General features: G+C 43.5%; 2 protein-coding genes across 4 annotated transcripts; both read right to left on the bottom strand.

Annotated features, from left to right (window-relative positions):
• Nucleotides 1-13,324: 13,324 nt before the first annotated feature.
• LOC113016495 (uncharacterized) lies at nucleotides 13,325-16,530 on the bottom strand. 2 transcript variants are annotated; one of them, XM_026159366.1, is made up of 3 exons: nucleotides 14,581-16,530; nucleotides 14,444-14,505; nucleotides 13,325-13,816 (listed from the first exon to the last, which is right to left on the bottom strand). In XM_026159366.1, the coding sequence occupies exon 1, from the start codon at nucleotides 16,490-16,492 to the stop codon at nucleotides 14,741-14,743; it is 1,752 nt and encodes a 583-aa protein (XP_026015151.1). In that variant the 5' UTR covers nucleotides 16,493-16,530; the 3' UTR covers nucleotides 13,325-13,816; nucleotides 14,444-14,505; nucleotides 14,581-14,740. The 2 variants fall into 2 exon arrangements, with proteins under 2 accessions (XP_026015151.1, XP_026015150.1); XM_026159365.1 differs by having other exon boundaries at nucleotides 13,325-14,505.
• Nucleotides 16,531-19,487: 2,957 nt separating this feature from the next.
• LOC113016494 (zinc finger CCHC domain-containing protein 18-like) lies at nucleotides 19,488-22,903 on the bottom strand. 2 transcript variants are annotated; one of them, XM_026159364.1, is made up of 3 exons: nucleotides 22,703-22,903; nucleotides 22,565-22,626; nucleotides 19,488-21,937 (listed from the first exon to the last, which is right to left on the bottom strand). In XM_026159364.1, the coding sequence occupies exon 3, from the start codon at nucleotides 21,202-21,204 to the stop codon at nucleotides 19,507-19,509; it is 1,698 nt and encodes a 565-aa protein (XP_026015149.1). In that variant the 5' UTR covers nucleotides 21,205-21,937; nucleotides 22,565-22,626; nucleotides 22,703-22,903; the 3' UTR covers nucleotides 19,488-19,506. The 2 variants fall into 2 exon arrangements, with proteins under 2 accessions (XP_026015149.1, XP_026015148.1); XM_026159363.1 differs by having other exon boundaries at nucleotides 19,488-22,626.
• Nucleotides 22,904-24,266: the final 1,363 nt, after the last annotated feature.

Genomic DNA, 24,266 nt, shown 5'->3' with positions numbered 1-24,266 from the left:
CACCTTCTTCAAGCAGTGGTACAGGAAGAAGTCTGCATCCTTCAAGAAAAACATGATTTTCATGCAGGACAATGCTCCATCACACGCGTCCAAGTACTCCACAGCGTGGCTGGCAAGAAAGGATATAAAAGAAGAAAAACTAATGACATGGCCACCTTGTTCACCTGATCTGAACCCCATTGAGAACCTGTGGTCCATCATCAAATGTGAGATTTACAAGGAGGGAAAACAGTACACCTCTCTGAACAGTGTCTGGGAGGCTGTGGTTGCTGCTGCACGCAATGTTGATGGTGAACAGATCAAAACACTGACAGAATCCATGGATGGCAGGCTTTTGAGTGTCCTTGCAAAGAAAGGTGGCTATATTGGTCGCTGATTTGTTTTTGTTTTGTTTTTGAATGTCAGAAATGTATATTTGTGAATGTGGAGATGTTATATTGGTTTCACTGGTAAAAATAAATAATTGAAATGGGTATATATTTGTTTTTTGTTAAGTTGCCTAATAATTATGCACAGTAATAGTCACCTGCAAACACAGATATCCCCCTAAAATAGCTAAAACTAAAAACAAACTAAAAACTACTTCCAAAAACATTCAGCTTTGATATTAATGAGTTTTTTGGGTTCATTGAGAACATGGTTGTTGTTCAATAATAAAACTATTCCTCAAAAATACAGCTTGCCTAATAATTCTGCACTCCCTGTATAGCACCAAATCATCAGTCAGTAACCTGTGACCTTGCCTCTTCACTTCTGTCCGAGCTACAACATGGCAGAGCTGCCTCTGTCACCTGATAAATAACAGTGAGACATTCCAAATACATGCAGTCACACATGTGCTTCAAATACAGTCATGAACCAACAAGTCATCATCCAATTTCACCTGTAATCTTGTATCACCATTACTCTCTGAGCTCTGTGTTGGTTCTTCTGTCACCTGACAAACAGGACATACATGACAATAAGAATAAAATGGGTAGCTGCTTCAGCGTTTCTGTCAATTTGTGCAGATCTTGACTCATCAGTAATGTTCTTAGGGTGAATGCATTTTTTTTTTAAAAATTGTGCAAACTGCATTACAAGGTGAAATATTTGCAAAATCATGACAACCTCATGATATTTTGTCTCAAAAATTAACCCTATGAATATGTGAGTACCACTAGGATGAAATTATTGTGTCACCAACATTTTAACGTTAGACATATAATTTTAACAGCCTCTGTAAACTAATATCCTGGCTTGCTCGAGGCTCCCATTTTTCTCTGACAGTTTCAATCAAAATTAGAAATGCTACTCTGAGACCGAGATAACTAAAAGTGCTGCCTGTTGTGCAGTTAGTTTCCAAAACACGCTATTCATGGTTACATACAATTTTAGACTGATGTGGGCCAAAGCCTAGCATAGCCTGTAACGTTATTATGATGGACACATTTTAAGAGTGAACTTGACTATAAGTGACTTACAGGTTTCTTTGAAAAATACTTTTGTATATCGAGGTTTTTCCTTTTTGCTGCCATACTCCTCTCCTCCTTGCAGGTCCTCGCAGCCCAGGCTTGCCGCTGCTAAAGCTAAACAGCGCTTCCTGACAGGCACAGCCAATCACATTGGCCATATTTGTCACATGAGGTCGAGAACGTAATTTAACACTTTCTGCACCGCTGGGTGAATGAGACGTTGACAGATCGATTTTTTCTTTCCATCGGGTTTGTTTTTCTTTACTCGAAGAGATCAAATTATTGGTGGGGACGTGTCCCTTCCGTCCATGCGAAATCTACGCCCTTGCCCAGAGGTGTCTTCCTTTTAAAATGGAGTTTTTCTTTCCCACTATTGCAAAGTGGTTGCATATTCGGGATCGTTTGATTTTGGGGTTTTTCTTTGTTGACTTGAATTTAGTTGATTATGCTCCACAGTTACTCTGTTGGAGCTATGGACTTCCAAATGGACACAGCAGGAAGAAGTGCACCTGGGTGCACCATCAAACACTTTTTTCACTTCCCAAATCATTCTGATAATATATACAGAAAATACATAAGGCATTTAAAGTCCAACAAAACAGTTTTCAAAGCATACTCAATGCAAGAATAGCTTAATTGAGTAAACACTACAAAAATGATTATCATCAGTACTGTTTACAGGTTTACAGTCCAACAATTTAAAATCTTAATTTTTTTTTTTAATCCATCTGGGGCAGATTGCTTTCACTGAGGCACTTCAGAACAGCTGCTGACAAACCTTGTTGCAACTCTGTGAGGACAACAGCACTGATGAGTAGTCAGTGTAGGCACTGCAAATCCATGGGCAATCTGTGGGGAAAAAAATCACATTATGCTGCCCTCACGACACGTGACCCTGTGAGGTTAGACAGCTAGCGAACAAATAGAAGAGGTCTTCCACACAAGGCTTGACTTTCTTGTTTTTATGTAACTAGAACATGAGAAAAAATGAAAATGAATCGCTGGTTAACACACATCTTAATAACAACTTGCCGATTAGCCTAGCTTAACATGTACATTACATCAGCATACAGTTCGCTCCATGTAAACACACATAACGACTGTCTCTACACATGTCAATACTCACAAAGACGAACGTTTTCCGAGGTGCGAACGTGTAGAGCACTCTTAGCGTGAACATGAACTAGTCCCTATTTAATAACTGCCGGAGCACTTTTTCACGACATCATAAACGAAAGGGTACATCAAAGATAGGTTAGTGAACAGAGCGCTCCCTCGCTCCATTTCCGCACATAGGATACAAAGATCTCTTGTGGAAATGATGTCTCACTCTGAGCTTATTTATCACTCTGCTTATGTGGCTCAATCAGCACACACACCAACCGCTGACTTTTGACTCAAGGGCATAACACTCCCCGCTTGATATACACACATTATATCACAATAAACATCAATACAACATATTCAAACATCATCTAGCATTGAAGAATATTCATTCAGTCTCTGCAAGCAAAACAACAATCTCTGAAACTGGTCTGAGAAACATTTTAACAGTCCCATCTTTTACAGTCCGCACTTCCACTTTTCGGACCTTCTTGTCGCTGCTGGGGAATGTTTTTACTATTAGTCCCATGGGCCATTCGTTCCTGCTGGCTTGGGGGTCCTTTAGCAGGACCACATCTCCTATTTTGACATTAGGTCTAGTCTCTGTCCATTTTGCACGACCTTGTAAGGTGGATAAATACTCTCCCTTCCACCTTTTCCAAAAAGTGTCAGCGAGGAGTTGAACATGTTTCCATTGTTTCCCAAACAGCTGCCCTGATGAGAAGTTCCCAAGTGGGGCGGACACAGCACTCATCTTCTGCGTTAGTAGCACTGCTGGAGTGAGTACTGCAGGACTGTCAGGGTCGGTGGATATGGGAACAAGAGGCCTTGCATTAATAATTGCCATCACCTCGGCCATGAAGGTGCACAACACTTCATGAGTAAGACGTGTTTGTTCAGTTCGTAACAACATTGCATCCAGAATGCGCCTGGCAACGCCTATAAGGCGCTCCCACGAGCCTCCCATATGAGACGCATGAGGGGGATTGAAAGTCCAAACACACCCTCTCTCTTGCAGGTACTTTCCTACTGCTTTGTTCCCTGAGTTTAGGTCTAATTCCTTACAAGCGCCCACAAAATTCGTGCCTCTGTCCGAGCGCAGAAACTTGGCCGGGCCCCGAATAGAGAAGAGCCTTCTTAATGCATTGATAAAACTATCAGCAGACATAGTCTATCAGTTCGATATGCACAGCCCTAGTTGACATGCATGTGAATAACACAGCCCAACGTTTGTTCTGGGAACAACCACCTCTTGTACGACGCATCACAATAGTCCATGGCCCAAATACATCTAGGCCTACAGTGGTAAAGGGTGGTTCAGGGGTGACTCGGTCTGCAGGCAAGTCTGCCATTTTCTGGATCTGCATTTTGCCTTGCAACTTGCGACATGTGACACACCGATGAATGACAGATGACACAAGCCGCTTCCCTCCAATTATCCAGTACCCAGCACCACGGATAGCTCCTTCAGTTATGTGTCTTCCTTGATGAGCCACTCGTTCATGATAGTGAGTTACAATTAGCATGGCGATGTGGCTGGTAGATGGGATAATCAGAGGGTGCTTTTCATTCTCTGTGAGATCGGCAGCGGAAAGACGTCCACCGACTCGTAAGAGACTGTCTTTGTCTACTACAGGATTGAGCTTTTTGAGTGCATCAAATATGCCACTGACCTTCCTTCCTTCTTTAATGTTTTCAAGCGTCCCTTTGTAAGCTTCTTGTTGGACGGCTCGAATAATGACTGCTTGGGCTCGGGTGAGTTCTTGGACGCTCGGTGTCTCACCGAAACCTTTCCATCCCCTTTGCCCACTTGTCTTTTGTGCAAAGGATGTAACTACATGAATGAGTCTGGCTATGACTCTGCAAAGAGTGATCCAGTTTGAGTACTTTTTGAAACGGTCAGAACCCAACTGTGGCTCTGCTACAGTAGTTTTCATTACTTTTATTTCCGGATGTATCTCTCTGTCTTTTTCAGGTTCGATGAGCGTGAAAGGACCAGTGTGTGGTTCTGTGTGTGGGTCAGAGTACAGAAAGGGTGGACCTGAGAACCAGGTACTGTTCTGCAGGTCTGCTGCTGGAATGAACCGAGTGGCCTGGTCAGCTGGATTTAACTCACTTGGTACATAATGCCATTGACTCGGATGGGTGGATGCTCTAATGCGCGTAACCCTGTTGGCAACATACATGTAGAATCGTCTGGAGGTGTTGTGTATGTACCTCAACACAATCCTACTGTCTGTGTAAAAAGTCACATTGTCTACTTTAATGTCTAACTCGTCTCTGATGAGCTCAAACATTTCCACCGCGAGCACAGCAGCACATAGTTCCAGGCGTGGTACAGTGTGTGCGGGGCGGGGTGCGAGTTTAGACTTCCCCATCACAAACCCAGTATGACACTGTCCTTCACTGTCAACTGTACGCAGATAGACTACTGCACCTATAGCGACAGTGGAGGCATCACAGAAAATGCAAAGTTCTTTCACTTTCGTTGTGCTTAACGTACCTGGGCTGTAGCACCTTGGTATTTGGAGGTTCTCAAGGGCTTGCAAAGAGTCTTTCCATAAGTCCCACCTCTCCTGTTTCTCAGGGGGTAAGAGTGTGTCCCAGTCTTTTCCATCAGATGACAGTTCCCTGAGTAATGCTTTGCCCTGCATTATTATGGGAGCAGCAAATCCCAAAGGGTCATAGAGGCTATTAACTGTCGACAATACTCCCCTCCGTGTGAATGGTTTGCTCTCATTTGACACCTGGTAAGTGAAGCTGTCAGATTGTAGGTTCCAACAGAGTCCCAAGCTTCTCTGAACTGGAAGAGGGTCTACTCCTAGGTCTAAATCTTTCAGGTCCTTTGCACGATCCTCAACAGGGAAAGCTTCCATGACTTGACTGCAGTTTGATGCTACCTTGTGGAGGCGCAAGTTAGACTCTGCCAACATGTTTTGCGTTCTTGTGAGCAGGTTGATTGCTTCCTCTGGCGTGGCGACTGATGTGAGACCATCGTCAACATAAAACTGACGCTCAACAAACTGTCTTGCATCAGATCCGTGTTCTCGTTCTCCCTGCTGTGCTGCCTGTCTCATGCAGTAGATGGCAACAGCGGGTGACGGGCTGTTTCCAAACACGTGGACCTTCATTCTAAACTCAACTATGCTCTTTGTAATGTCATTGTCCTCATACCACAGATAACGCAGATAATCTCTGTGGTCTTCGCGCACAACGAAGCAGTAAAACATTTGCTGCACATCGGCTGTCAGGGCTATGGGCTCTTTGCGGAAGCGCAACAGCACTCCCAATAGGGAGTTGTTCAAATCAGGTCCGCCAAGAAGCACTTGATTGAGCGAAATTCCATCACATTCTGCACTTGAATCAAACACGACTCGTATTTGTTGTGGCTTCTGTGGGTGGGCAGAGGAGGGGCAGGCTCGGCTTGGTCGTTATCCAACATCTTCTGCATGAATTGGATGTAGTGATCTTTCATTTCTGGTCTCTTTTCCAAAGTCTTTCGGAGAGAGCAGAGGCGTTTTAGGGCTTGTTCTCTGTTGTCAGGGAGCCTCCTTCTCTGTGAGCGAAAGGGTAAAGGTGCAACCCAGCTGTTCTCTTGGTTTTGATAAACTTCACTGTCCATTATTGTCAGGAATGCTCTGTCGTCGATAGACATGGCTTGTTTGTTATCACCCTCAGATCTAACAAACACAGAGTGTCCCAAATTGTCTGTGATGCAGGTTGCATTCATAGTGACCCCATAATTCTCTTTAACGTGAATTGTGTTTGGGCAAGGCTCAAAATAGGATGCACGTCCATTATCTAAGGTGTGTGTTTTATAGACATTGACCTCTGACTGACTGTGCACTTTTCCTAGACACACCTCCCCCACAATAACCCAACCCAGGTCTAGCCTTTGGGCGTATGGTGCATCATTGGGTCCGTTGATTTGCTCACGTACCTTATGGACCCTGATGACGTCCCTTCCAAGGAGTAAAAGGATTGGGGCATGGTGGTCGACAGGTGGGATGTTATCTGTCACTAGAAGAAGATGTGGGTGATGCTGGGCAATCTCTGGAGAGGGTATTTCAGATCTATTGTCCGGCACAGAGTCACATTCAATTAAAGGGGGTAGCTGGATGTTGACTTCTCCATCCAAAGACTCGAGGAAGAAGTTTACAGCTCTCCTACCTGAGGTTTGTTCTCTGCCAGAGCAAGTCTTTAAGGTGTATGGAGTGGGTTTGGCATTGATTTTGAAAAGGCTGAAAAACTCTGACTTAACCAGTGACCTGTTGGACTGATCATCTATTACTGCATACATTTTTATAGCTCTCTCTTTTTGGCCTGCGGGATACACTTTGACCAAACTGATCTTAGAACATGAACGTGGGCTATCACCTTGGCCACATACCTCTGTGCACTTTGACTCGACTGAAGGTGCACTCTCGATTTGCTTTTCATTGTCGTTGTTTCCTGGTGTAGTACTCTTAGGGGCAAGAGTAGGACCAGGATGCATTGCAGATAAGTGTTTGAGGCTGTCACATTCAATACACTTAACCATTGCTTTACAGTTTTTTGCAATGTGTTGGACAGACCCACAGCATCTGTAGCATATGTGGTGCTCTTTGAGATAGGCTTGTCTTTCTTCAATAGGTTTGTCTCTAAAGAGCTTACACTTTTTGAGTGGATGTGGTTTTTTGTGGATTGGGCACTGGCGATCCGGTTCCTCCATTTTCTTTGGACTGAGATTATTCTGGTCCGGCTCTGCCGTAATGTCCATTTTGTGTGCTGACACAGTAGGTTTGCGACTATATGACCTCAGTTTTTCTGTGGGAGAAGGGACATGGGTGTTGGCCTTGGACATAGCAAAGCTTGGGTCATTCCTCATTTTCGCTTGCCACTGGACAAATTGTGTGAAAACTGAGAAAGGAGGAAATGACACACTATGAGTCTCCTTGTACTGTGTTCCTACAGTTGTCCACTTTTCCTGTAGGTTGAAGGGAAGTTTTTCCACTATTTGCCTGACTCCTCTAGCTGTGTCCAGGTAAGCAAGTCCTGGGAGCGCGCCATCTTGTTTAGCACACTGTAGCTCCAATAAGATGTCACTAAGTTCCTGCAGCTTAACATTGTCTTTATTTGTTAGTTTGGGAAAGTCCTCTACCTTTTTTAAGAGTGCGTCCTCAATAGCCTCAGGTGAGCCGTAGCACTCTTCAAGGCGTTGCCAGACCATCTTCGCACCTGCAGCAGGATTGAGGGTGTGTACAGCACGAATGCGCTTAGCCTGTTCGGATGATGTTGGACCCAACCATTTTGTTAGCAAGTCTAATTCCTCTCTTGGAGACAAATTTAGGTCTTTGGTTGCGCTGATGAATGAGGTTTTCCATGCCCAATAGTTTTCAGGTTTGTCATCAAATTGCAAAAGACCTGTGCTAACTAGTTCTTTGCGAATTAGGTATTTTGCAAACTGTTGCATTTCACTTGATTCAGGTACGCAGTTGTTAAGGTTGGGGGTGTGCTTTGTGGAGTTGGACCAGTACGTGTCGACTACACATGTGTTCACTGTTTGCTCCTGTTTCCTTTCTCTATTTACAGGTGGTGTTTTCGTCTGAGTGTTGGTTATAAAAGGATTAGTTATTTGTGTACTGTCTTGTGCATCTACTTCATTGCAATTTCCTTTAGGAGGCTGTGCTGAGTCGTGCTGAGTGTCTGGGTAGAGTAACTCACATTGTTGTTGAACATATTCGTTAGTGCGGTGCACTGTACTGATGGGCTCAGCTTCCTCACAAAGTTCTCCGTAGAGCTCCCCGCTCTGAATCTCTGCTTCTTCATAGGCTGAGGCCTCTGCTTCAGCTGCGGCTATTGCTTTTTGGCACTGGAGGACATGTAGATGAGCATCCAGTTCAGCTCTCTGTTTCATTGCATTAGCTTCCTTTTCAGCGAAGGCCAGTTGAGCTCGTGCTGCTTGAGCTTTGGCGTAGGCCCTTGCAGCTGCAGAAGCTGTTGATGAGGATGTCCGTTGAGAACGCCTTGTCGATGTTCTGGATTGCTGCGACTTGGTGTCGAATGGCTGAGACCGTTGCTGCGTTGTAGCTGGTTGAGTGGCGACGTCTGGTTGCTGTTCACCACCAGCTGCTTCGTCTAGCTCTTCAGCAGCGTAGTCTTTTAGGTAATTTCTTCCTGAGCGTAGACTCATGTTGCTTAAAGTAGCTCTGTATGCTTGAACCCGCTGAGTAGGCGTCTTTTCCTTCGTCTTTTTACTATGCTGCCCTCACGACACGTGACCCTGTGAGGTTAGACAGCTAGCGAACAAATAGAAGAGGTCTTCCTCACAAGGCTTGACTTTCTTGTTTTTATGTAACTAGAACATGAGAAAAAATGAAAATGAATCGCTGGTTAACACACATCTTAATAACAACTTGCCGATTAGCCTAGCTTAACATGTACATTACATCAGCATACAGTTCGCTCCATGTAAACACACATAACGACTGTCTCTACACATGTCAATACTCACAAAGACGAACGTTTTCCGAGGTGCGAACGTGTAGAGCACTCTTAGCGTGAACATGAACTAGTCCCTATTTAATAACTGCCGGAGCACTTTTTCATGACATCATAAACGAAAGGGTACATCAAAGATAGGTTAGTGAACAGAGCGCTCCCTCGCTCCATTTCCGCACATAGGATACAAAGATCTCTTGTGGAAATGATGTCTCACTCTGAGCTTATTTATCACTCTGCTTATGTGGCTCAATCAGCACACACACCAACCGCTGACTTTTGACTCAAGGGCATAACACACATTATTCAGTTAATGGTGTACCATACTTTTCAATTTCAGATAAACCAGTTTATAAGTTGTTAGGGAAAATATTCTAAAACACTTCTTCAGTAAAGACTCAGAGAAGAGAAACACACAGAACTTCTTGCTAGCAAGGGCAGCCTCCAGACTGAGACTCGCCCTGAGCACTGCCCCTGGTCTTTATTTTATACTCCATTGAACGTATGTGTGTGTGTGTGTGTGTGTGTGTGTCCTGCTGATCAAAGGGTCATGAAAGCACAAAAGGTACATCCTTGGTCAGGAAAGGGTAGTCTCCCCCTCACCCTAAATAACATGGTGAGGAAGTCCAGCAGTTCATCTATATGTAAAGAAGCACTTAAACTAAAACAGACATAGCTACGTTAATCCTACCGTAAAACAATAAAACAAGGTACGAACTCTCATGCTCCCAGGACGTGGGGGTGCATTCCTGGAGTGCACACCAAGCCTGCAGCCTGCTAGAGATCACACACAATTGATTATATGCCTCGAAGTATACATGGTTGAATATTTCCTAATACAAATAACTACATGCAGTATTCTACCATATGCAAACTTATATCACTAAAAGATTATACTGACTACTAAATACAATTTTCCATTGACATAAGTGAATGTGGTCATGCTTTTCAAACTCTTAGAGGCTGCCTTGCAATGTTTTCTATGTGTTTCTTTTTTCTATAACTGCTAAAGTTTTCCCTTTACATTGCTTGAATTTCTTACACCACCTTTGATCTCTCATACATCTAGAGCGTGTGGTCACAAATGAAATGACAAGGATAATGTGTGTAAAAGATCTTTTTTGATTCCATATGAAGAAATGTATTAACTTAATAAATGATGAGAGACCAATGTATGACAGTGGCTGTATTTAACAAAGGAGGGGGAATATATATTGATCTGAACAGTGTCAGTGGTATATGTGGTTCAGATAGATCATTGGTAAGGTCTGGTGCAGTCATATATGTTGTATTGTCCTTTAAATTACATACGTATGCCTGTCCTTACTCAGCTGAATTAACATTCCTCTCAAAGTGCTTCATATTGTAGGGTAACTTACAATACCTTAATACGGAATACTGTGTTCTTTATGTTTTGCTTGCAAAATGGATGTCAGAGCAATTAATTGAAATGTGCAAACATATGTGATGTACAGTATGTAAGGCAAGTGGAGCTTTTGTAATTCTAGCAAACTTGAAAATCAATATTTGACCACCTTTATTCTTCAACACAGTTTGAACTCTCTTTGGCAATCTTTCTTTATTTCTTTCTGGAATATTTTCCAGGTTTCTCTCTCCTGACCTCCTTCTATAGAGACAAAATAGTCTGATACACAGGCCATGTTGCATGTGCACAGAAGGCTTTGAGATACTTTTCACAGTGTAAGCTTTCCACAAATCCACATATGTAGGCTGTGTTTAAGTGCACTGGAAAACTGAAACATCATAAATATACATTCACATGTATTCCTGTGTTACTTCCAATAAAACATCTTTTCTTTTAAATAAGGTGGTTAGCTCATTGTCCCTCAACTAAAATGCAGATATTTGAAAATCAACAAACTCTATAACATTCAATACATGTTATTGCATGATTATGGTTACATGTTTTAAACAAGGTACAAACACGTTACTAACAATTGTGGAACAGTTTATCCACTGGAGAAACTGCAAATAAAGAGAGCAATTTTCAGCTGCTCTCAAAACCTCACCTGTGCTGAACTTGGCTGATAGACGATTCAAGGTCAACTCACATATCTCACATACCTCCTGACCCTGAATGACCTGTTCTTTACCCTTGTTTTTGTGACATTTTAGTGTGCAGTAGATTTCCTCTGCTGAGTTAAAATGGCAACTCTAACTTGATTAGTACAGCAGTTCAGTTTCTTTCCATTGAATTAAAAGTAAATGAAAAAATCTGTTTTTGGTGCAATCTTTGACGTAAAACTGTTGAGTCATAGCCAGAAAACCAGCTTTCATCACATCACCGTCATCACTAAGTTGTTTCTGCTTTGTTTCTGCTCTCAGATTTTTGCATTTCAAACTGTAAGTGAGAACAATCCCTGAGTTGGGTAGCTCTCTTCTCTTATAGTAAACAAGGTGAAAGAAAAGGCACGACTGGCTCATAAAAAGTCACTGATGCCAAAATCTAAAAATGATGTTATGCTGTCATCAATCCTTAATATGTATCTACAGCAGATTCAACCTATTGCACACATCACTTAAATATTGGGTTGTACTTGTTTTTCACAATTTATTGTTATCTGTAAGCATTCCAGTTCTGCCATCTGAACACGACCACTTTTGGCTAAGGACTCAACAGCACCATAAGACCAATATTGGTTCAGTGGTTAATGGCCGAAATCCAAATTCATATTTACATATTTCTGCCACTCTGTTATTTACCGTGTGAACTACTGTGCGATCCTCTAATATTTAAAGGCTTAACAGTTTATGTAATAGCAACAGTGTGTGAGCATAGATGGGCAGGTGGGACAGCAGCAGCTGGCTGTTTATACAGGACACAGCATAATGAGGCCCATGCAGGCAACCGCAGAGAATGTACACCTCAACAACAGCTTGGCGACAGATGTTGAGCACACTCTCTGAGGGTAGCCTCGGCCTGCAGGAGTTGTGTGAGATAAAAAGGAATGACGTTTGGATTGAGACTAAGACAAGGAGGGAAAAAAAGAGAGAAAGAAATCTGTGGTTCTCTGTTGGCTTGTTGGGACAGTGGAAGGTGGTGGGCTGAGGTGGAACTGATTTTTTTAAGAATATTTAAAGAGAGGTGAAAATGGATATATAAAGAATATGCACAAATTTGGTCATGCAAACACGTAAACCTATTTGATTTAGAAGTAGGTACTCCAGGCTCCATTTCCATGCATACATAAAGCATAGACATAATGGGCGAGTACTTAGTAGAACAAAAGGAAAATCAGGACCAGATTCCCACCTGTATAAACAAACAGTAAATTCAGTAATCTGCCAGAGCATAATGTGACTATAATATTTATGTAATTTTCCTATTCATGTTGTACTGCCCTCCCTGTTCCACCTGAGCATAGCTAAACAGGCAGATAAACTCCCCGAAGTGACAGGTGCATCGTCCTAATTAAGATATTTCCTTTGAAGCTTTGACAGGGTAAACTGGAAGAAACTAACAAAGCATATTTTCAGCCAGTGGTATGCAACAAACAAATATATTATAAAATATATGCAAAAGTGACATTCAGTTTGTTCCTTCAGTTTATACAGATGTTCTGTATAAACTGAAGGAAAAAAAATAGAAAAGAATACATGTGAACATATAATATGATTCAGTAAGAATCCAATAAAACCAACATACTAGATACCTGTTACATTCACAACTAATCTAATTTCTGTCCCTGTTGCTCATAACAGAATTTTAGTAGCAGACTGATTGTGTTAAGTGACGGCTGTGTGCAGACAGGAATAGGACCCAAGGTGCAGACTCCAGAGACAAACTTAAACCGAAATAGCTTTAATGCTGAACTCAAACATAACATAACTGGAGAAAATCAAAAAATAAACTTAAACCGGAGGACTGACAGAACACACAGCTAAGTAAACGGTAGATCACAACACAGACACAGAGAAACACAGGGCTTAAATACACAGAGGAAGCAATCAGGGAATGGGTAACAGGAGGGAAACACAGCTGGGGCAAATCAGGCCTAACGAGACAAGGGGAAGCAAAACCAGACACATTAACATCAGACATGGACTTTCAAAGTAAAACAGGAAACCCATAACACAGACTGAACAAAAGACACAGAATCACATGCATGCACTACAACAGAGGGAACAGAAACGTGGGACCAGGGCAGACACAGATGTAGCGCCTCTACTCAGGACCAGTACACTCTCACTTCAAATAGAGACCCTAGACATCTTTCTAGGTTCAGGAGGAGGTTTTGTTTTGGAGACTCACAAAAGGAGTTGGCTTGGAAGTGAATAACTGGGACCTTTATTGCCTCAGTACCATTTATACACATATACAACACAATAACCCAAATTGCACGCTAATAGTGCATTTTTAAAGGTGAATACATGTAAAACAAAACAAAATAAAGACATTTAAATGGAAGATTTATACTGAACAGTATCAGAGCTCTTGGGAATGGATGAAACAGATTAAAGTGTTCCTGTTGTGAAGTTTGAATTGTCCAGTCTGAATTGTCCCTTAAAGTCGTTGAAAACCCAAACAGGTGTACTGTAGGGGAATTGTCAGTGTGCAAACCCTATTATCCGGGTAGGAAAAGTAGTGCATAGGGCTTATCTGTAATCCAGGGTTGCTTGAATCAGTTTCTCAGGCAAATCCCACAATCCGATCGCATGGCTGGCCACACCATTTCACGATCATCCAGGATCTCATTTGGGCTGTTCTCGCCGTCAGTGGTTCTCCAGAATCCTTCTAGTAGTTCAAAAAAACCAATCTACACAAACAGTGCAGAACAATCAATTTCTTTTCCCATTTTGTGTTCTTAACATGAGCTCATTAACTTCTTTTCCAAATGTATTAATCACAAATGGCATTCCCTTTAGCTTTACCAAGTTACAAGAGTTACAGTAACTTGTTTGTACCAGTATCAACAATTTTATCAAAATTATATCACAACAAAGAACATCAGCAGCTTAAACTGTAATGTAAACAGTCATAGCAATGAAAGTGACATTCATCCTTAAGGCTTACAAGAAAATGTAACTTAATTCAGTGCAAATACTATTAAACTTGAAATATGCTCATATCTATTAAGACATAACCATTCTAATATAAACAGAGCTATTGCTTCTACTTGAATACCTCCCCGATCGGAATATGGCTTCAGCGGGGTGGGGTGGCTAACAGCTATTAGCAGCTAGCATCGCATCTAGCATCAGCATCGTTTAGCTCAAAGCATTCAACACTTATAACACACTGTAAAGAACAACAGGAGAAGTGAAACAACACGCCAGATTCTCATAGCTCCCGATTGGTTTTTGTTCAAAGGTTTCTGAGCTGAATCGGCTAGTGAAATACATTATCTAACTTAACAGGTAGCTAACGAAAGCACGTGACTCACCGGGATTTTCAGACACAAATAACTTGACAGACGTTATTCCCTTTGTGGTCAGAGTTCGGGGCCTAATAAAAGAGTACCTTATTAGCATTTATACGTAAAAAATCTGGTCTCATTAACCGGGTTGCAGTATTGCATACCAAGATACTTTTTCCATGCGCTCCGACACGTACTTGACCGCCATCAGAGGGAAGATCTCACAGGAAGAGAGAGGTAATACTTCCTGCGCACTAGACGCAAGGTCGTCAGAACACAAGACTGCATCACAGCGCCCCCTTGTGACAATAACAGGCTATAGCCTTAGATTACAAAAAGGGATTTTGAAGCCCTGTATTTCACATGGGTTACACCCTCCCCCTTTGACCCAGCATGAGCCCCTTCATGCGTCACGCTGTGGTCTACAGATGAACTCTCATAGTCACCTATTGTATAAAGTGCTTGGTTAAAGCTCTCTATGAGGCTCTGCGCAAAGGAAATTAAGGGATTTCCCAACTCAGGATAATGGAAGCGCCTTGGTGGTCGACGTGTCCTTTCTGACTTACGAACATGGTCATTTTTTTCTCCACTGTCAACAGTTTCCTTATGCTCCAGAGCTACCTCAGGGGTTTGTGGGTTCAGATCAATGGTTTCCGTAGCTATAGGAGCCTCTACATCAATGGACGGTACATCAATGCTGTCTTCGGCCACAGCTGATTTTTGATTAGTCATAGTTGGTAAAGTTACATCGTCTTCAGTAGGGTGTTGCTCAGCCACAACATCTGGCTCCTCTCCTTCAGCTACTTCAGGAGGTACCCCTACAGGCTCTGCAGGCAGCAAAGGGGAGCTGCCTCTGCAAGGCTCATTCTGAGGCTGAGGGTTTACACAGTCTGCTGGCGTAGCTGGTATACAACTACCCTCCGGTACTGTTTTTCCGGTTTGCTGTCGTCTCTTCGGGATTTCAAACACCTGAACCAACTTTCCAGGAATGACAGAAGACTGCCTAGGATAGACAGGTGAGTCGTCTTCAGATTCTGATTGCTCCTCCAGTAACAGAGGCTGACTGCGCCTCGTTCTTGGCCTGCAACTCTTTGGCTTGACCTGGTCAACTTCCTCAGCTTCAGATAAGTCACCACAAGGGAGTAAGAGATCCCTGTGAAGAGTTCGAATAGGACCATCTCCATTCATAGGCTGTACAACATACACAGGTAGGTCTACCATCTTTTCCACCACTCTGTACATGGTTGACTCCCACTTATCTGCAAGTTTGTGTTTATTCCGAAGTCGCAGGTTCCGCACTAGTACTTGATCACCTTTCTCCAAAGTTGACTCCCTGACAGTTTTGTCAAAACGGCGTTTATTCCGTTCAGCAACCTTCTGAGAGTTTTTGGCAGCGATCTGATAGCTCTCTTGAAGGCGAGCCTTCAGAGCTCTCACATACTGAGAGTGAGATGTAGGAGAGCCATCTTTAACTGGCAGGCAGAATGCAATATCCACGGGAAGCCTCGGCTGGCGACCAAACATTAACTCGTATGGGCTAAACCCAGTGGTCTCGTTCTTGGTGCAATTATAGGCGTGAGTTAGTGGTTTCACATAATCGCGCCAATGAGTTTTCTCTTTGTCTCGTAGAGTTCCTAACATGCCAAGAAGAGTTCGGTTGAACCGTTCAACTGGGTTTCCCCGTGGATGATAAGGACTGGTGCGCACCTTCGTGATACCAGCTAGGGCACAGAGCTCTTTAATGAGTTGTGACTCAAAATCCCTGCCCTGATCACTAAGCAGGCGCTCAGGAAAACCATAATGCACCAGAAACTGCTCCCAAAGACACTTCGCAACTGTTGTAGCCTTTTGGTCTTTTGTTGGCATAGCAACAGCGTATTTGGTGAAATGATCAGTTATGACCAGAATGTCTTTGGTGTTGTGACTGTCAGGCTCCAAGGATAAATAGTCCATGCATACCAGTTCCATGGGACGGGTTGTTTGGATACTCACAAGAGGTGCTGCTCTTTCAGGAAGAGTCTTTCTTCTAACACAACGTCCGCAAGACTTAATCTTTCTCTCTACATCAGTTGCCATTTTAGGCCAATAAAATCTTGACCTAACCAAGTCGAGGGTTCTTTCAAAACCCATATGCCCCATGTCGTCATGAAGGCAAGTGAGAATGGTGGACCTTAAAGACTCAGGGACGACAAGCTGAAAGGTGACATTTTCACCTGATTTGCGGGTTCTGTAGAGGAGACCATTTTTCAGTTCCAAACGTTTCCACTCTTTGAGCATTAGTTTAAGCTCTAAGGATGCAGAGTTCGGATTGGAATTTGCTTCACCTCCATTTTCTAACATGTTGACCACATACCCAATAATTGGGTCAGACCTCTGATGTTGTTGGAGTTCTACCTCACTATAGGTAGGTATGACAGAACAACCTAATGTTCCATCATCTGCGTAGACGTCTGGCACCGCATCGGTATGTAGAGCAAGGGACTCTACCAAAGTGATAGAAGGTAGGCTATTGTCAGATTCACCTAAGAGATGACGGTGGCACAAAACACTGAATGTGTCAGCTGTCACATCTTGTCTGTTGGGAGATGAAGAGAGATGATGGGAAGCGAATTGTTTCATTCGCTCTTTTTCTTCAAGAGAAGCATAGTCATCATCCACAGTATCATGTGGCCGCCTAGAGAGGCCATCTGCATCTTGATTGCTCTTACCAGCACGATACTTAATATTAAAGTCGAAGGTGGAGAGAGCGGCCAACCAGCGGTAGCTGGCAGCATCAAGCTTGGCTGACTTCAAAACATAGGTTAATGGGTTGTTGTCCGTTAAAACCGTGAATGTGTTCCCGTAGAGATAATCTTGGAACTTCTCTACAATGGACCACTTTAATGCAAGAAATTCCAGTTTATGAGCTGGATACCGCTTTTCACTGGGTGAAAGTCCTCTACTTGCGTAGGCAATAACCCTCACTTCACCATCCTGTTCTTGATACAAGGCTGCCCCTAACCCAGAGGTGCTCGCATCAGTATGGAGGACGTATGGTAATTTTGGGTTAGCATATCCAAGCACTGGAGCTGATGTCAGTTTCTCTATGATTACCTCAAAAGCTTCCTGACAAGCAGGTGTCCAACGGCTGGAAAGAGGCTCTTTAGGGTTCAAGTATCCGCTAGGACCGGGTGTCACCTTTCTGCCCTTCCTGTATGGTGGGTAGCCTTTGGTAAGATCATTCAGGGGTTTGACAATTTTTGAATAGTCCTTCACAAACCGTCGATAGTACCCTGCAAAGCCTAGGAAAGACTTGAGGTCACTGAGCGTCTGGGGTCTTGGCCAGGTTTTGAGAGCTCTGACCTTCTCAGGATCGGTCTCTACACCTTTGGTAGACACGATGTGTCCTAGGTATCGCACAGAACTTTGGAAGAAGGAGCACTTTTTGGGAGAAAGTTTCAACCCATATTCTCTCAGTTGCTGAAGGACACGTAGAAGCCTGGTTTCATGTTCCTCCAAAGTGCTGGAGAACACGATGATGTCATCTATGAACACCAGAACTTCTTTCAGATTGAGGCTGCCCATACACCGTTCCATTAAGCGCTGGAAGGTGCTGGGAGCGTTGGTGATCCCCTGGGGCATACGGTTAAACTCGTAAAATCCCAAGGGGCACACAAAAGCTGTCTTGGGCTTATCACATTCCTCCATCTCAATCTGGTAATAACCAGACTTGAGATCCATTACTGAAAACCATTTGGATCCAGCAAGGGCTGAGAAAGCCTCTTCAAGGTTTGGAAGTGCGTACGCATCTCGTATTGTTAACGCATTGAGCTTACGATAATCAATACAAAGACGGACCTCTCCATTCTTCTTTTTAACCACCACAATCGGTGAAGCATAAGGGGACTCTGATTCACGGATTACTCCTGCATCAAGGAGTGCTTGCAAGTGCTTCCTCACAGCTTCATAATCATTTGGGTGGATTGGCCTGGACTTTTGCTTAAAGGGTGCTTCTTCCTTTAAGTTTATGTGATGTTTCACTTTAGATACATGTCCAAGATCCAAATCATGCTGGGCAAAAACATCAGCATAGGCACTTAGACGCTGGGTAACCCTCTCTTTCCACTCCTGCGGGAGGGGAGAATTGCCAAAGTCAAATGTCAAATCTGGGTGAGCAGGTTCATCAACTGGCTGTGCAGTAACATTACAACATTTCACAGTGTCATCATTTTTGGTTGAAATGGGTGATTCGTCATATATCTTTGCAGGACTATGGAGCTCTGCAATGACACATCTAGAAGGCAGTGTTACGTCATGCTCAGTTTCATTTCTCACCCATATAGGTAACCTATGAGGATGCTTCTTGGGCAAAGTGACAAGACAGCACTCCACAAAAATTCCCCCTGGTAAGGTGGATGTCGTTGGCTGTTCAACAATGGCACATTCACCAGCACTGCTGGATCTGACACAGCCTTCAAGGAGGACCCTCCCTTGAGCTGGTACTACGTGTTGCACCTTGCCCTTAAGAGTTACAAAGCCATCGTTTCCGGCTAGGTTTATCTCTCTCCTGACCTTGAGTGTACGGAGGATCTGCCTGTAGCCATAGACCGACGACAAATCATTGGGATCTTTACCTTGACAATATTCGTCGTACAGAACATCAAGTGCATTTGTCCCAATCAGCACAGGCAAGTCACAGTTAGAGCGTAAGTCAGGTACTACTAAAGCAAGGCTAGAAACCTCAGGCTCAGTTTCAATAAAGCTTTTTGGAAACTTAAGGCTGATGGGTATGTATCCCAAGTAAGGAACATTTTGGCCACTAGCAGCCTCAACATCCAGGCCACTGATAGGCTGAATGGGATGTTCTGAAAGATTGGTGTTGTAAAATGAAGCGGACACTGTGGTCACTTGAGACCCAGTGTCAAGGAGACAACTGCAATTGACTCCCGACACGGTAACATTTGCTGTACATTTCTGTCCTACAAGTCCCTTGGGTAACCTAATCTGGGGTCGTGCTGCACGAGAGAGAGAAGATACTTTGCTCTGAGGTTCCGGTTTGGGACGTTCATGATTACTTTCAGTTCCTGGTAGTCCCTCCCCAGAAACTGATTTTAGTTTAAAGCTGACATATTCTGTTCCTCCCAGACTTGTAGTTTTTGGTTGAACTCCTTACGTTTCATTTCAACTAGTTCAGGGTTTGGTTCATTGCTGCAAGAGGGAGCAATATGACCATCCTCGCCGCACCTGAAGCAGTACCATGGGCGTGGCTTCTTAGTGGGCTTAGTCTCACTTGGGTCAGATTTCTCTTTAGGAAGAATCTTGAACTTAGGTTTGGTTTTCTTATTTGGCTTGTCAGAGTTCTGGCTTGAACTGTCAATAGCTGATGCTTTCAGTGAAGCCACTTGGGCTTGTAGCTTTGCAAGTTTCCTTTCTAACTTATGTGCATCAAAAGGCACTAGCCTATCATTAACAGCTGATACGTCTGTATCATCAGTGACATACTCTCCTACTTCAAGGGAGTTCAAATGTGCCTTAGGTTTAGAAATGCCTAAGTGCTGTTTCATTCGGCTGGACTTTGCCGCTTGCCGGTCCTCCTCAGTACGTAGCATGAGGAGCAACTCTGGAAATGAAGGTGGCTTGTCCTTCTTCTGCTCAAGCTGCAAGGTTGTGATCAAGCTGTTGTTCCAGCAACCTCTACAAAACTGTTTAAGCAGTTGGCGATCTGAATCATTTGTAGTGATGCCACCTCTTTTAATGACTTTACTCAGGGTTATCTGCAACCGCTGTAAATAGGCAGAAGGCTTTTCACCTGAGTTCTGGTTTGTGCTCAGGAATTTGGCAAAAAGCTCATCCCCATCATCAACAGTACCATACGCTGAGTCAAGAAGGCTGAGATAGTCATGGGGAGAAGCGTTAGGACCAAGGTGCTTTACAAAGTTAGCAGCTGGTGGAAGAAGGCTCTCAACTATTTTCCTTACCATATGTTTGTCAGATATGGTACAATCTATGAGGTGGAATTCAACATTGTTGCGCCACGTATCATAATCAGCTTCGAAAGTAGAGCAAGGGGTTTTCCCCGAGAAGGGCCTGAGCTTTGCATGACCTTGAGAAGGCATTTCATTGTTCTTAATGACATGCTCAACTACTACTCTCTGTACTTCAGGTGTAGTGAGCTGTTCAGGTGGTAAGTAGATAGTGGTTTTTCTGTGCGAGGGAGTCACTTCTACACTTGGAGAGGATGAGTGAGAGTCATGCTCAGGCAAGTGGGTTAAATCACTGCCCAGTTTAAGAGGACTTTGATGCTCTATGATGGCTGGTTCATCTTGGTCTGTGTCACTAGTGAGCTGCAGATTCTGATTAGGCACTGTTACATTTGGTCCAACTGCGGGATCACTCTCAGTGGACTTCTTCATTCTGGCCAGCTCATCTAGTAAAACCTTCTCAAAATCTGCACCACTCAGTTTAGCAAGCCCTTTCAGTTCAGTTAGGTAAGAATGGGTTAAACATGAACCCCTGTCTGCAGCATACAGCGCAGACAGAAGCTGGATATGATGGACAACACTTGGGTTACGGCTTTGTCTTTTGCAAGGCAAGCTATCCTTAAGGAACTGGACTGGTTCACCTGATTGGAACTCCACAATGGCTGTGTTTTTAAACTGTGCCTCTGTGCTAGTTACTTTGATTACTCTTCCAATAGAACCAAACTGCCCTAAGTAATCAATAACCTCATTGTCAACCTCATCGCCTGTTAACCCTCCTACTAGGACAGAGTTAGGTACTTTGACACCTTCACTTTGGATTACATCCATGTTGTCTTATTGCTCCAACCCAGAATGTCATGGACAATTGTAATGATTTGACCCAAAAGGCATGAAAGCACCAGTTGCTCAACTTCCAAAATAAAAGGAATTAAACCTCCTGGCTGGCTCGCCACGTTTTGTGTAGCGCCTCTACTCAGGACCAGTACACTCTCACTTCAAATAGAGACCCTAGACATCTTTCTAGGTTCAGGAGGAGGTTTTGTTTTGGAGACTCACAAAAGGAGTTGGCTTGGAAGTGAATAACTGGGACCTTTATTGCCTCAGTACCATTTATACACATATACAACACAATAACCCAAATTGCACGCTAATAGTGCATTTTTAAAGGTGAATACATGTAAAACAAAACAAAATAAAGACATTTAAATGGAAGATTTATACTGAACAGTATCAGAGCTCTTGGGAATGGATGAAACAGATTAAAGTGTTCCTGTTGTGAAGTTTGAATTGTCCAGTCTGAATTGTCCCTTAAAGTCGTTGAAAACCCAAACAGGTGTACTGTAGGGGAATTGTCAGTGTGCAAACCCTATTATCCGGGTAGGAAAAGTAGTGCATAGGGCTTATCTGTAATCCAGGGTTGCTTGAATCAGTTTCTCAGGCAAATCCCACAATCCGATCGCATGGCTGGCCACACCATTTCACGATCATCCAGGATCTCATTTGGGCTGTTCTCGCCGTCAGTGGTTCTCCAGAATCCTTCTAGTAGTTCAAAAAAACCAATCTACACAAACAGTGCAGAACAATCAATTTCTTTTCCCATTTTGTGTTCTTAACATGAGCTCATTAACTTCTTTTCCAAATGTATTAATCACAAATGGCATTCCCTTTAGCTTTACCAAGTTACAAGAGTTACAGTAACTTGTTTGTACCAGTATCAACAATTTTATCAAAATTATATCACAACAAAGAACATCAGCAGCTTAAACTGTAATGTAAACAGTCATAGCAATGAAAGTGACATTCATCCTTAAGGCTTACAAGAAAATGTAACTTAATTCAGTGCAAATACTATTAAACTTGAAATATGCTCATATCTATTAAGACATAACCATTCTAATATAAACAGAGCTATTGCTTCTACTTGAATACCTCCCCGATCGGAATATGGCTTCAGCGGGGTGGGGTGGCTAACAGCTATTAGCAGCTAGCATCGCATCTAGCATCAGCATCGTTTAGCTCAAAGCATTCAACACTTATAACACACTGTAAAGAACAACAGGAGAAGTGAAACAACACGCCAGATTCTCATAGCTCCCGATTGGTTTTTGTTCAAAGGTTTCTGAGCTGAATCGGCTAGTGAAATACATTATCTAACTTAACAGGTAGCTAACGAAAGCACGTGACTCACCGGGATTTTCAGACACAAATAACTTGACAGACGTTATTCCCTTTGTGGTCAGAGTTCGGGGCCTAATAAAAGAGTACCTTATTAGCATTTATACGTAAAACAATCTGGTCTCATTAACCGGGTTGCAGTATTGCATACCAAGATACTTTTTCCATGCGCTCCGACACGTACTTGACCGCCATCAGAGGGAAGATCTCACAGGAAGAGAGAGGTAATACTTCCTGCGCACTAGACGCAAGGTCGTCAGAACACAAGACTGCATCACAGCGCCCCCTTGTGACAATAACAGGCTATAGCCTTAGATTACAAAAAGGGATTTTGAAGCCCTGTATTTCACATGGGTTACACCGACACTGACTGGACACGGGGATATAGCAACTAAGGATACACAGAGACGTGAACTAGACAAGGAGATACAGCTGACAGGGGAGACAGAGCAGCTAGAGAAGACAGAGACATAAACCATAAGACAGAACTCAAAGAAACCAAAGACTAGAATTTTTTTTTTTTTTTTTTTTTTTTTTGCCGGTCCCGTTTGGCTCTTTTGCCATCAGACTTGTTGTCTAAAGGCAAAGAAAGATGCCCAACGGATTTACTTTACCAAATTGACCATCCCAGCCTCTCACTCCAGACCGCAGCCGAGGCCAACTCCTCCTCCTAGCCCCCCCCGCTCCAGCAGGTCGCAGAGAATGGGGGTGAGAGAAGACTCCAAACCTCCCTCCACCCGCTCAAGACTAGAAATTATAACGTCAACGACCCAGGCATTCTAACAGATTGTCCCATCCAGAGGGGCACTCCGCTTACATTCAACTAGGGTACATGCCAAGATGGTAAGGATTGCATCCCAAGTTTGTGTGTACTTGTGATTACTTAAATGTCCAATTATGTAGTTTTACCCAACTACATTTTAAAGTAACATACTGTGCATTTCAGTTAATTACATCTAGATAACAGGTTTACTTACTTAACATCTGCTTGTTTTCAATATATGGTCAAGTCCATCCATCCATCCTCTTCCGCTTATCCGAGGCCAGGTTGCGGGGGCAGCATCCTAAGCAGAGAAGCCCAGACCTCCCTCTCCCCGACCACCTACTCCAGCTTATCCGGGGGAACACCAAGGCATTCCCAGGCCAGCTGAGAGATATAATCTCTCCAACATGTCCTGGGTTTCCCTTGGGGTCTTCTCCCAGTGGGACATGCCCAGAACACCTCACCCAGGAGGCGCCAAGGAGGCATCCTTTAAGATGCCTGAACCACCTCAACTGGCTCCTTTCGATGTGGAGGAGCAGCAACTCTACTCTGAGCCCCTCCCAGTGGCTGAACTCCTCACCCTATCTCTAAGGAAGAGTCCAGCCACCCTTCGGAGGAAGCCCATTTCTGCTGCTTGTATCCACAATCTCATTCTTTCGGTCACTACCCACAGCTCGTGACCATAGGTGAGGGTAGGGACGTAGATCGACCGGAAAATCTAGAGCTTCTCTTTTACACTCAGCTCTCTCTTCACCACGATGGACCAGTACAGCGTCCGCATCACTGCAACCACACCACCAATCCATCTGTCAATCTCCCGCTCCCTTCTCCCATCACTTGTGAACAAGACCCCAAGATACTTGAACTCCTCCAACTGGGGCAGGAACTTTTCTCTTACCAGGAGTAGGCACTCCACCCTTTTCCGGCTGAGGACCATGGCCTCAGATTTGGA

This window comes from Astatotilapia calliptera, chromosome 23, assembly GCF_900246225.1.
Source record: "Astatotilapia calliptera chromosome 23, fAstCal1.2, whole genome shotgun sequence".
Classification (NCBI taxonomy): Eukaryota; Metazoa; Chordata; class Actinopteri; order Cichliformes; family Cichlidae; genus Astatotilapia; species Astatotilapia calliptera.
This window is presented reverse-complemented; position numbering and strand designations above follow the sequence as displayed.